This window comes from Apteryx mantelli, chromosome 7, assembly GCF_036417845.1.
Source record: "Apteryx mantelli isolate bAptMan1 chromosome 7, bAptMan1.hap1, whole genome shotgun sequence".
In the NCBI taxonomy this organism is placed as follows: Eukaryota; Metazoa; Chordata; class Aves; order Apterygiformes; family Apterygidae; genus Apteryx; species Apteryx mantelli.
Window position 1 is genome coordinate 7,470,318 of NC_089984.1, and position 14,623 is coordinate 7,484,940.

The window sequence follows — 14,623 nt, forward strand, 5'->3', positions numbered from 1 at the left end:
CTTTACCATCCTTCTTTAAAGCCCTATAAAAAAACATACTTCCATAACAATCTTCCCACAAAGTTGATCGTGATAAGACTGCTGGTGCGCTGGATGACACGCTACTGCACGTCCCATCACCTAGTGTTGTCCCTTCACTTTCCCATAGCCCTGGCCTCTCTGAACATTTGTACACTTGGACAGTGTGTTCTGCCTGCACTTCATCTGCAGCACTGGGGTCCTGGTTCATAATCCTCGTATGTCCACAAGAAAGACAACCTCTGCATACAGTTTGGGTCAGAAATTCATCCTGGTCTTCCATAAAGAGTAAATAGGCAAGGACAAGGACAAACTGACAAGGACAAGGCAAAGGTATCAGTTTGTGTAAGAGCAGGAATAATGAGGCCTGACTTCAGGGCCAGTGAGGTTTCAGCAGGTCCTTACTGCAAATCAAGGGAGCTTCTCGCAGGCTTTAAAGGGGAGGTCAGTAATCAGTGGCGCACACGTAGATCTTGAAGAGCGCCTGAGCAGTGACTGGGTCTGCAACAGCCTGAGTGAGAGGGGCAGGCACCTGCTTGCAGCTCCTGCCGAGCTGTGAACGGAGAACGTGTCTGGGCTCCCTAAGAAGCCACCAACGGTATCTCACGTCTTTTAGGAGTGTATTTGGTAGCCGTTTAGAGCACTAGACCGCAATACCTTTTCCCTGGGAACTCTCCAGAGTGAACTAAGAGCAGGGTATCTCCTCCTATCTCAAGCAGGAAAGTTTGCTGCTTTCTTGTTCTTCATTGTGGCATTTTAGATGCTCACATATCTTCACAGTTACTGAAGACACTCATGTGGAAACACCATCTCACAACTACTTATTCTGGCAAAAGCCTGGCATACCATATCTTAATAAGACGCATGAAAACGGAATACTAAGGACTATGAAGAACATTCAGTCAAGCTAGTCCATTTATTTAGCCTGCATCAGTTAGGTTTTAATTAAGAGAAAAAACACTGAGCAACATATAAAATAAATACTGGAAATAACATAAAGTTCCCTTCATATGGATAAAGTTTACTGGGGACAAAGGTTAGAAAAGATAAAATGTTTCCTAGTTGGAAGAACATGCCTCAAGTTTCTTAGAAAAATTTTCCTAGATCAACAGATTCCCTTGAAAGAAACAATTTTCATTCAGCACTACATTTAGAAACCAAACTATATGCTGAAGGGAGAAAGGTAAGGCAGGAAAGTTTTATATTTACATACAGGACAAGCAGTACAAAGCACCAGCTGGACATTCACATTTACATTTAAATTTTATGCCATTAGTGTGGGTGTGCTACTAAACTGGACGGCTCTCAGTTTTTCACAAGGTTGTATTACTGTGGGCTCTAGTTGGAGTGTTGAACTGTAGACACTTTAGTTCTATTAATCAGTAGGGAAGTTGTCCTACGGTATTGGTTTCAACAGATATCATTTTAATATTGCACATTGCCTTTCAAGACAAGTGTTTATATGAATGGACACAGTTTTGCTCTTAGCCTCTCCATTCTTGTTGGAAGAAGACCCACCATTTCCTTACTGAGTTCTAATTCAGTTTCAACGGCATGGACAGCATCTGGATACTTCTCACAATAATCTACCAGAAATGTGTAATATTCCAATGATGTCTGCATATTTTCCAGTTGTTTTTTGCCATCTGAAGTAATAAGCTTACCATATAGTCGGGCAATATGAAATTTGGCCACCATGGCAGGGCGAAGAACATCTTCCTCGAGCTCTTCAGGAAACACCTTATCTGGGTTTCTCAAAGAATCTAAGAAGAGTTCATAATACTTTATTGCTAACTGCGCTAGAGAATTGATCTTTTTTATTGTGTGGGAGTCTAGCTCTTCTAACCTGTTACCAATAGCTACCTTTAAATCCATCATCTCATAATAGGTGTCTGCTAGTTCAAACTGAAGCTGCCTACTGATCAACAGATAGTACTGTGGATTCAAGTCTCCATAGATAGGCTCCAGCATGTCTATTCTACGCTTATGCATTTTGCAGCGTCGCTCATAGTCTTCTTCAAAGAAAGCAAGTACTTTAAACAGAGCACTGTGATCCTGAACAATTTCAATGTGGTCAGTAACATAACCATCAACCTGAAAGAACTCTTTTGCTTCCTGAACATAGTTCTGACCCACTAGGAAGATTTCTCTGGCTTCTTGAAAATCTAAAGGATATACACTGCTCACTTTCTCCTCCATGGCTAAGACAGAGTCACATATATCACTCGTCCCAAAAAGGACAGCTTTTTTCCTGCCCTTCTCTTTTTCATCCTCCTCTTTTTTCCTTTGGGCTTTAAGTTCCAATTGCCTGTCAGGATCCAGCTCTCCTATGTTATCCTGAAATGAGAAAACATATTAATTAAAAATGCACATGGGTTACGGAGAAAGACTTAGGCTAAAGCTTTTTTAATTACAGGGTACCTTTCAAACACAAACTAATCAGCAACCAGACAGAAAAGATGACGTTGGCATATTAAACCTTATATTCACTAAAGGTCATGTAAATTACATTCTCAATTCTGTAAAAACATAAGATTTAAACACAGACAATTTAAGTCTCTCTACCCTGTGCGACAACATAGCCAAAACAGTAAATATAAAGCCCAAAGACCCTGCTTCTGCAAAGCATTTCAGCACATGCTGAGTGTTAAGCACTTGACATGAATGAAAATACCAGCACACAAAACTGAGAGGAGGTTCTTACTACCAGTTCAATAAGAAGTGATCTGCCAAATCAAGGCACAAGAAAATACAGTAGAGAAGAGGGTGATCTGTGAAGTTTCTATACGAGCAGTGCACGATCACGCTACAGAACTGATCTCCTATCCTATCCATCCTATTTCTAAGTGCTGCACTGAAGTCAAAGCATACTATGAAACACCTGCTAGATTTCAAGTATCTGTTGCCTTATTGATTGGGCAATGGTTTATCACTTCCTACCAATTATGAAGTGATTCCCGCTACTAACATCAAAATTGACTAAATTTGTTTTTAAACAACAGCAGTTACAGAATAAATTTTCAGTTACCTCAAGTAATTTCCGAGCACTTTGCAAAAGATTCAGGCAATACTTAATCCAGCATCTTGCAATTTCAGCTTTCCTCTGTCGAAGGTCCTGCTGGTCTTGCTCTGTTTCATCTAGTAAATGGACATCAGCACATAAAAAGCTTAAGACAACTTGAGCATTCTAGTAATAACCTCAAGTGTTACATGCAAAGAATGCATGTTACTTATATTTATCAGGATTCATTTTTCCTCATTGTTAGACAGAAACATGCTCTCCTTGTTAGTTCATATAATAATTCTGTGAACTGTCATTCTGGTAGAAACCCATATAGATTAGCATGGATGTGTCATGTACATATTCCTCAAAAAAAAAAAAAAAAAAGACCGTAATACATGTTTAAAAAGAACACTGATCTTGGAGGTGTCCTACTGGAAAAGATTTTAATTTCCCTCTGTAATAAGAGAAAGGAATAAGGATGATCTATTTTCCCGAGATTCAGCTGCTTGCCAAGTAATTTCTGTTACAGCATAGTTGTTCCTCAGCATGATCAGGGTATTTGTCTCAAAACAGGCCCCAAACTTGCTACCAGAAAAGGGAATAAAATTAGGAGAAACTGCCTGTGGTTCATCTATCTTGTCACAACAGAATACCTATTAGTCTAGAACTTCTGTATTTTTCTCTCCGCAGTCTCCCCACTATACATCACAGTCATAACTAGCACTGCTGATGTCTCAAGATTATGTTTCCAGAAACCAAATGGAGCAAAGAGAACTAACTTCCCCGTCTCCAGGCAGGAGGTGGTGAGTTACCTGAACGATGAGGGGAGGCTAGCGCTCCCTGGTCACTAAATAAAAGGCAAGCTTCAGACTCAGATTCTCTAGATTCAATATCTTTCATTACTGCCAATCAAGTTGTTCTTGTTAAGAATAATTGTTGCTAATCTAAAAAGGGGCCTTTATTAAATATCTCTGTGTTTTACACGCAGATTCACATGCCAGAACGAATCCTATTCATGTGCTTGAGAGTAGCTAATACCGACTGTGTATTAGTCTTTCTGAAACCTCGAACTTTCTGCAGTGATCTTCATGTCACCAGCCCAGCTCTCTGTACCATGAAAAGGAAGGGAAACAGGGAAACATGCACTCCATTGAAACAAACTCAAGTATCACTACTCCCATTTAGCATGGGAGGAAGTAGAGATAAAAGAAGTTAATTGCCTTGCCCCCAAAAGACAAAAGAAATCTATAAAATAAAATGTAAAGTAGGACTTTTATCTACCACTCCCAGTCTTGAACCGGAATTAGACACCATAACTGCCTGTATGTTTCTACATGCCTAATGAAAACATAACCTCATTTTTTGGCTTAATAAACATTAATAAACTCAGACAACTGTGCTGTCAGTTAGCTCTGGAAGTCTATAAACATGTGCTTCCCTTAAACTAAAAAAAGACTTTTGGACATCGTCCTCAAAGCACTTAAATAGTAGGAAAAGGCAGCTGAACAGAGTTCTTTAGTTTTGAGCTAAAAGAAATACCAAAAGCAGTGAAATTAATGTACTGTCACTGACCTTCAATTAAATAAAACTTAGTTGTGTCCATTCAGGTTATATTTTAACCTAAAATAACAGCATCAATGGATTAAAGAGCTTGTATTCTAAACAGCTCATACCCTTAAAAGTTAGCCAATACATTCACTGTTTAAAGTCAGTTATGAACTCTCACTGGGGCTACTCTGCATACTTGAGTTAAAGGTCTATTCACTTGAAGCTTTCAGTTGTCCAAGACCTGGAATATGAAAAGTTTTGCTGTAGGTAAGCAAAGCCTAAACCTACAACAGATGATTTATTTTGAGTACAGACACTCATCACAGAGCCACAAGCCCTTAAAACTGTGGTCTGTCTTTAGAAGTTTCTTTTATTGATCTTGATGCTGAACAGCAAAGTTGTTCCTTTACATCAATACCCAAAATAACAAGGATGATACCTAAAATTTCAAAAATAGCCATTAATGAGGCTGCAGTATCCAGCAACAAAAGACAGTACAGGTATCCCCCAAGTCTGGGGTTTTTAAGAGCTGCAGTTTCCCTTCCCCTTTTAAAACTATTCCCAGGAATTATGTGTTTCATTTCATTGAATCATTGCCCTCCAATCATTTAGAAGCAAAGGTTAAGATGTGTTTTAAGCACGTATAGAAGGACAAGTGGGTGAATAGAGACATTCCCACTACTGAGAAGCATACTGCTGCAAATTTCAGTTTCTAATATATGACATTTTTACAGTAAATACAAACCTTTTCTGACTCTCTCTGGTAAGCTTTCTGAAGCATCAGTAACAAGCACTTGATTTTTTTCCTCAAAGACTTTACACACAGCCAATCTCAAGCTGCAGTAACAGCAGCTCTTAAAAGATATTGTTCTGTCTTATTGTTAATAGAAAGGATTTTAGAAAATTACAATTGGAATAAGCTTTGGATAAATTGTTAGACTTCACTTTTAACATATATATTAGTGATGTTTAATTCACAATATGTAGTTGAAAACTTTTGTATAAACTTACTGTCTTCAGCAGATGGAACTTGTCCAGCTTGGCTAAAGATGACGTTGGCTGCTGCTAAACAGTGTCGGGACTCCATAAAGCATTGCTGAGAGGGACAGAAATGGCAGTGTTTATCACCAGTACTAAGCAGCCCAAGCACTGCTGCTCTCAGCTGGGCCAGAGCCCTCATCTTGGATAGTTAAGATACGGAAACACAAGGGAAATTACAGGCCTGAGGCGCTCGGGAGCATGCTTCCCTGGACACTGGAAAAAGAGATGTAATTTTTCTCACCTACTACTGAATATAATATTTTCTAACCAACCATTTCTCTTTCTACCACAGCCACAATAACAACCTTTGCTTTTAATATTAGATACATACACTGTAAACATTTCCACACTGTTCTAATCTATGCTACTGTCACTTCCTGACATTGTGCGGTAAAGATTGTATCACGAGGCATTAGTCAGAACGAGCTGGACATACGAGTCAATGTTATGAACCAGATTTAGATTCCTTTACTCATATTTGGCAGTGTGTTGTTTAATGATTTGGTCCCACCAATGCACCAAAAAGAGAGAAATTACAAATCACTACTGAAATGAGCATTAACTGACTTAGGTACTACAGAAGACCCTTAAGCATCAGAAAACAGCATCTGAATAATCTGGAGTATAGAAATCCCTAAATAAAACTAAAGCACTTCCTAACACAGTGGCCTATTCAGAGTCAATATAGATGTGTGGAAGCAAACAGTTACCATTTTATAGTTAGTTTTAATGTTCACATAGGCTCAAACAAGTGTTAAGCACATGCTAAAATATCAAAGGACAACAATTTATAGGCAACATACAACATGCAATACGTCATCCCTATTTTTTTAAACTTACTGTAGGAGAACAATATGATCACAATTATAGTGAACGGCTTAAGATTATGCGAGGACAACCAATTCAAGCTTCACTTACTAAAATTTGCTTACAAGCATCATGTCACACATCACTACTGAAACGTTCATTAACTATAGAGCTTTTCTTGTACCTACTCCCCTGTTCGTTTTCCCTGTTGTCATCACACCAACGCAGGAAAGCACAACCACTACATCCACTTCAGAAAAAACTAATAGATGTTTCACGTCAGAAGACGATTTGTGGTTTTACAGGAGGACATTTTTAATTCAATAGGGAGCCCTGTCTTGAAGAGCTGTTTGAACAACCATCTTACTTGATGGCTACATTATGACATAACTACAGCAGAAAAACATTAAGTGTATATTACCTTAGAGAGATAATACTGCGACAAGGTAGCAGCATTGAGTGCCCACTCTACCGGGTAGTAGCCACTATACTCAAGCTGTCGCTTAAGAGTGGTATGGCAGTACTGAGCAGCCTTCTCAATCATCTCCAGGTGTTGGTAGACTTGTGCCAGATAATACAAAGTGTGAGTATAGGCTTTTTCAAATCTGGAAAAAACAACAATCTCTTTAGATTTTTTTTTTTTTGTAATATTCCCTCAACAGCGTACCTAGGGGCTTTTTGGACTGATATGCACCCACCTTTTTGATCTTTCTTGGTCTGTGAGTTTTTCTTCTTCTGCCATGAAATGTTCACTGGGATCCAAGGGAGGATTTCCATCCTACAAGAGAGGACCAGGTATATTCAGTAAGGTACGTTGCTTTAATTTTCTGACATAGTGCTCCCTCTTCTGGCTGCAGACCATTTATCATTTTTCAATCCTAAATTTTTCAAAACTTCACATAATACATCTATAGCCATCTGAATGTCACACCTCTGGAGCAATTCCACAAATCCCGAAGATTTAAAGGAAAAAACACCTCAGCTGCACATGGAATTACAAGGTTTTTCAGCTTGCAGAAGACTCCTGCTTACGTACTTTTAAAGTAGTGCATGCTATTTGCACAAGAGATACTCACTTCAGGTTCTACAGGACTATAATCAGGTGTCTTTAGCGTGGACAATAACGTGACAGTTCTGCACCATGTGTTTTTTAAAGCATTGATTTAACACGAAGCACATCTTCAAGTGTGAAATATCTGTTTGCTCAGTTGCACTGATCGGTAACAAGAAACCATTCTGCAGGAAGTACTGCCAGCAACATGAAGCGCAGAGTGTGCTCAGCGGCCCTGCTGTAAAGGCTGCTCTTGCCAAAGTGAAACGCCACTGCTAAATGACTCCCTTTATTCACAGGCCGGTGAGATCATTGCCTCATCCATATATCTGAGTAAACATGTAATGTCTTTGCAGGAGGAAGCTTGCTGTCTCTTGATATAAGGTATGACCCATAGGCAAGCTGTTAATGATGCAAACTATTTCATTCAGAGGGGCTTTTTTGTTTTTTAAACCAAGAGAATCCTGATACGGATACATTTCTATTGATACGTTTCTATTGATATACACCAAATAGTTTATTTTCCTCATATAAGAGCTGAAAGTAAGACATAGCTGCACACATAGGAAGTAACTCTGAATTTAAACTTATTTTTGGTCACTCTGTGACAACACTTTTTGAGATAAACCCAGAACAGCAATAACTATACATCTTTCAGTAATGCTCTGTTCAACCTTGCCTTAAAACAACTACCAATAAACAGGAGTTACAGTCAGCACAATTGGAGAGTCCAGTAGATTAACACCGCTTATGGCAAAGTTTTATTTGTCTGTGCTTATCTAATTTCCTTTGTAATTGTGCATAATTTCAGACACCAATTCCAAAACACCTCAACTAAAGGTGTCTTTCTAAGGGGGCTTTTTTTGCCTTACACACAGTGCATCCTGAAGAACGTCCAACATGTCTGTTAGCAACGCAGCCCAGCTGAGTATACTGCTTTAAGCACGCAGGCTTATTGCTGGATCATAAAGAAAAAAACTTCAGCTGATAATAGCTTCTATACAGGTATTTAATTCTCTTATTTCCATCTATTGACCTCAGAACACATCACAAAAGACAACTGGAATCATTATCTGCATGTAAAAAATTAGCAAGCCTGGGCGCAGATCGATTTGTCCAAAACATCTCAGAAGCTTACGGGAACACACAGAAACCAGATCTCTAGGTGCACAGTATGGGCCCTTTACTGTACTATCCTTTTTCCAATGTAAGAGCATCAAGAGACAAAACAAACAAACAAACAAAAAAACACAACTCCCAAAGCTCTGTGAGTCTGAAGAACTATGAATCAAGATAAGATTTATAAAAAATACAACTGGCATATTCAAGTTGTTCCTTACACTGTAGTTAAGAGCAGGAATACAAACTGAATGCAAGTCTTTCTACTGCTATTTCTTTCCTAGACCAAGAGATAATCAGGCAACAAATGAAAAGCAGCCCAGAGAAATACTTCTCGTAAGATGAGGGGGACAGAGGCAGGGGCAGAGAATGCGTTCGCTTGAAAGGGAAGTAAAGATGTTCTCTTATTTGTTCTCATAAAAAATCCTGAGGGGCACACCTTTGGGTTTTTTAACAGAAATATTTTGTTCATATCAAACTGGTTCTGGAAACAGATGTGATAAATTAACGTGCTAGCGGGTAACCTAAACATACCAGACAGGTGTAGATTTTTACACCATCTTTTATGTCTCATTAGTTTTCAAGACTTGACCTCATAATCCCCCACCTTGTTTTCTGCAGAGATACAAAGGCCTACAATATATATTCTCAGACCTTCCAACATGACTTGCAGTACTCTGACAAGATTAGGGGTGATATTCCTGACATTAATAAAGAAAAACAACTGATATGAGAGACCTTAAGCAAGACCCTTTTTTCCTTTTTATCTACATATCTATCCTCTGATGTCAAGCCTTATACCTTTAACCATCCTGAGAAAGAGCTCTGCGACTCCCCTCTTACAAGCAGACTTTCATTAGCCCAAACTCCTGCTCGTAAGAGTTCAGCATGCGCAAATTTTCACTGTACTATATTAAACAATCAAACAGCTTTCCCAACACCGAGATGTCATTACAATGCTAATTATTTCTAGAAAAGAATTATGGATGTGGACTCAAAGCATTCAGGAGCAGAAAGCAAAAGGATCTTTTAATTCTTCTCAAAATAATTTTTTCTTGCAAGATCCTTGGTTTTGCTCCATTTGCTTTAGGAATTAAAAAAAAAAAAAAAAAAAAAAGCCACTCAACTGGTAAGCTAGCTAGAGCCAGTAAGTAAACAATTAAAGCTGCTGCCAGGAAAACGCCTCAGTTATTAACAGTTCACCAAAGGTTTCCAGACAGGAATGCTTCCTGACAGCCTAAAAATGGAGAATGTTAAGAAACACACATTCATATTTGTATAGTTTGTGAATGATGCATGTTGACATGGTTGTACAAATGCTAACAAAGTTCCAACACTCTCACAAGGAACTCGGTATTTACAAGCCATAAAGCAGCTACGCAAGCCATTTCCCCTTCTCCTCTTTTTTTTTCAATTCTTTGCAGATTACGCCTAATTAAGTTGGGAATTTGAATTTTTCAATGATGATGCATATATTTGCATATATATCCTTAAAACTTCAACTGAATGTTAAATTAGCCCCTTAAACAGCCTCCTCAAACTGATCCTTTCAGCTTTCCTCAGTTCAGTCTTTTCAGGGAAACATGACAGAAGCACAATAAAGTCACCACAAAAACAGTCTTTTCTGTAGTTCCTATAAAAAAACAACCTTTAGCTACAACTATGCTTGACTACATAATGCCCTGATATATAAGTGATAAATAAATACAAGTAATAAAAATGTGACAAGCAATCTGAAATGGGATTATGACAATCATGTTCATATCCCCTAACCAGGCAGCAAAGCCCCAGAAGGAATATGCACTAGCCATTACCTAACAACACATACAGATAACCCTACCAAAAATTAACTGTTTCAGCTAAATTCAGAGTTAAAGTGTGAAGTATTTGACAGCATTATTTAATCTGCTGAAATATCAAGGTAATATCAGTTCAATTTCATAATGACTGGAGCAAGAGCCAGAATCTTTTAGTGGTGGTGGGGAACCCAACAGTATAAACATGCTTAGTTGGGTGTAAGTAGCAAAGATGAACATGCAGAATTAATTAAAGAGAAAGTCTGTAGAGAGATGTAGTACCTTTAGTTAGATCAACTGATGAAGAGGGTGGAAAATAAATGGACAAGCTTTTCAGTACAAGTGTTTTTTCCAGATCCATTACCTCTCTGATAATGTTAGGCTATCATGGCTACAAAGGCAGCACTACAGCAGGAACCAATGGATAAGGACTGACCCATTCTAAAACTTCCTCATGAATAACCTGTGCTCTAAACTAAGTTCATGTAAATTCTGAACTGTAGTTTCAAGAAACTAGGTTCTGTCCAACAACACAGAAAACGGCTCCTTTCTCTAAGGACACACGTTTTTAGTTCGTTCAGGAACTGTCCCTGAGGCAAGTCAGCGTAGGAACAGCTTTGCAAAATGTGTAACAAGAGCAAAAGGGAGTCTTTGTTAATACACGGCAGAGCCAACAGCTCAAAAGGTTAATATGTGCGAGGGGTTTGGTTGGTTGTAAAACTGTCTTTTTGAAATGGAACTGAACTATTTTGCCTCTAACGCAACACTGCGCAGTCAGAGCGAACCCACGGCAAACACTATAGTTTTATTTCCATTTCCTGCTGAAAGCAATGGTTTGATGCTTTACTACATTTCCAAGATACAGTTAAGAACAGTCTTAATTAAAAGCCAAATTCTACCTAGCTTTAGTTTTGGATTAGCAACTTAAAGAGTTTTCAACTGTTATTTTTTGAGCAAAATTATTTTTCTGAATAAATCCATCCTGAAATTAGCATGCACTGCTTCCTCCTGTGCTAGCAGTACTTATCGCACCAGTTTTCAAAAGTAACATAGCAACCAGTACAAAGCTCAGAAATTCAAGTTTCACTGAGACGTTTTTCAAAGATTACTAAAACTGCGTCACACGAAATGTCTCCCAGAAGATGAAGGCTTGAAAATAACATCTCTGTAAAAAGCAGCCTTCAGGGCAAGCAATAGCTTTCTCTGTTCAAGAGAACTCAACATAATTCCAGTCACTAGATACTGCTGTAAAACAAAAACCAAGAGTGCCATTTTTGTGTGTAAAGGAAAGACCTGCCAAAAGATTAATCAACACGGTACCTCTTTCATGTATTGGTTATACAGGGCTTCTGCAGATTCCAAGTATGTTTGAGCAGTTTTGATTTCATCCCTTTCAGACCACAGGATACCCAGATTGTTCTGAACAAAAAAAAAAAAAAAAAAAAGGGAAAAATAAAATATTTTCCTGTTATGTTCAATTTACATTTACACATTTTCTCCAAACAATTTATCAGTCTTCATCCTGATATACATTATTCTAATGTATATTCTTTCTAATTCATATTCTAATTCATATTCTTTCTAGGAAAAACAAACAAACAAAAAAAAAACAGGAAAAGATAAGCCAGGAATGAACACTTGTATATCTTCAATAATGAGAAAAGATGAAACTGTTAAATGCAAAAGCTAAGGACTAATGCCTCTAAATTTAAAATACAGAAATGCACACAGTAACATGTCATACATCTGTGAACCCACCTTTTACAAGAAGTCCCTCTAACTTTATTAATAAAATGAAGGTGTGAATAACAATCCAAGTCTCACCTGCTAGTTTAGTTCCTAGACAGGGTTGTTACAAAATGCAACGGGACTTAAAAAACAGCTTCAAAAAAGCCAGAATGTGTAGCTGGGCCAATGCCACTTCCCTTCCAATCCCATTTATTTTATTATTTTAGAAAGAAAGCACCATGTAGCAAGATGTTTATGAACAGCAGTAGTTTGCCCATGGCTGAGCAGTGGAACTAACTAAACTCAGTTAGGCAGGAACTGTCTATACATCATTATGCAGAACAGAGATTAGGAGCAGGGCTACAGAAACAGACCAGCAGGAAAAACAATGCTGCTTCCTCCAAAATAGAAGTCAGTGCAGTGACAACATACCTGCAGTACCTAGGATGTGCCAATAGAGAGGTACAACCGCTGTTGACAATTGCTGCTTAGAGTATTAAAAAGTTTTTTAATTAAGTATTCAAGACTTGTTATAGGCCTTGAGATGCAAAATTGAGAGCACACTAATTTATCATCATTTTTCTCAGCTACATGTCTTGCATTAAGTCCCAGATGATAGTAGATCTTTCTGCTGTTGGACCACAGCATTTTTAATATGTGGCACCAGAGCCCTTACCCTGCTGCTTCCAGAAGGCTTCAAGATAGGAAAATCCATGCAGACAGCAGCATTTGTCCAACAGAGAAAAACACCACTTTCCATCACACCAGTTCAGAAGCACAGGGGAGCCCCTCGCCCTTGGCCACAGAAGCAACAGCTCCCCCAAAACAAACCATGACCCTTTAAAATACTGGAAAGGCATCATGTTATTGTGACTAGCTTCTTAAGTAATCTTGAATCTTAGCTATAGTGGGTTCATTCTAGTAATAGATTTGTAGCAGAGTACCCAAACTGTCACTGTGAAGGAAAGTGAGCAGGTATAACCTCACAAATTCCAGACAACTCATTTAATTTAAGCCACATAAGACAAATGACTTTTTAACTAAAAAGAGTCTCTCCGTAAGAGCACACAATTCCTTGACAGTTTTGCAACGTGTGACAAAGTAGTAATATATCTAGTCTTTTCTTACTAGATGGGCCAATTTTGACAGACATCTAAGAAATGGCTCTATTTAAGTTAATTTGGAGATATACATATAAACTATAACCCAGCTGCCATGAGAAATGGACTGATTAAAGGCTCAGCCCTTCTGTGAATCTTCATATATCAGGTAATAATTCCGTGACAGTGTTACTCTCCTTAGTACAGAGAGACGAACATTACTTCTAACAACGCAAAACTGCCTTTGCCCATCTGGATTAAACGTGACAGACTGTGAGCTAACAGGCAACGCTGGAAAAGCAAACAAGTCGGTCCTTTGGGAACAGATGCACCTTTGCAGGATACTGCAGAAATAAAAGCTTCCCCCCACACACACGCTCTGGCTGCAAGTGACAGTTCAGGAAGCACAGATGAATTCCGGACACACGGAGATCTTCTCCCGGTCCAGCCTTGGACTGCTCCAGTTTTACCTCGCCCGCAAACACCCCCTCAACCTGTCCAGCCCACCCGCCCCAGGAGGCCCCCCAGGATCCCCTCCACAGCTCCCCAGAGCCCCCTGCACAGCGCCCCCAGCCCCTCTGGACCCCCCAAATTCCCCACACATACACAGACCCCCCAGAGCTCCCTGCACAGTGCCCCCAGACCCTCTGGACCCCCCCAAATTCCCCACAAATACACAGACCCCCCAGAGCTCCTTGCACAGCGCCCCCAGCCCCTCTGGACGCCCCAAATTCCCCACACGTACACAGACCTCCCCAGAGCCCCCCGCACAGCGCCCCCAGCCCCTCTGGACCCCCCAAATTCCTACACATACACAGACCCCCCCCCCAGCTCTTCCAGAACTCCCTGTGCAGACCCCTAGACCCCCTCCACACACAGCCCCCCCAGAGGCCCCCTCCGACCCCCCCCCACACAGCCCCCCAGCGTCCCGGCGCACCTGGGCCTGTATGTAGAGGGAGACGCCGTCGCGGGAGAGGCGGTGCGGCTCGAGCAGCCGCGCGCAGCGCAGCAGGTGCTCCTCGCCGGCCGACAGCTCCTCCGTGTCCGTGTGGTTGACGCCCAGCTCGTACTCCAGCACGGCGCGCCGCACGGCCCGCAGCCCCGCCTCGCCGCCCTCCTCGGCGGCGCTCAGCAGCTGCTTCACCTCCTCGAGCAGCGCCCGCGCCGCGTACTTGGAGCGGTACGGCTCCGTCTCGGGGTCCTTGCGCGACTCCACGGCCGACAGCGTCCGCGCGCTGCGGAACTTCTCGCGCACCGCCGCCCACCCGCCGCCCGCCGCCATCTTCCCTCCGCCGCCGCCGCGCCGCCAGCCCGCACGCGCCCCGCCGCGTGACGCCCGCCGGCCAATCAGGCCGCGGCGCCGAGGGGGCGGGGAGGGGGGCGGGGCCGCCCTCGCCCCCTCCGAAACCCT

At 40.8% G+C, this 14,623-nt stretch overlaps 1 protein-coding gene across 1 annotated transcript; it reads right to left on the reverse strand.

Moving 5' to 3' along the window:
- Window positions 1–911: 911 nt before the first annotated feature.
- On the reverse strand, window positions 912–14,494 carry KIFBP (kinesin family binding protein). Its single transcript, XM_067299590.1, has 7 exons — window positions 14,150–14,494; window positions 11,705–11,803; window positions 7,117–7,196; window positions 6,840–7,023; window positions 5,582–5,666; window positions 3,047–3,156; window positions 912–2,355 (listed from the first exon to the last, which is right to left on the reverse strand). The coding sequence occupies exons 1-7, from the start codon at window positions 14,492–14,494 to the stop codon at window positions 1,477–1,479; spliced, it is 1,782 nt and encodes a 593-aa protein (XP_067155691.1). The 3' UTR covers window positions 912–1,476.
- Window positions 14,495–14,623: the final 129 nt, after the last annotated feature.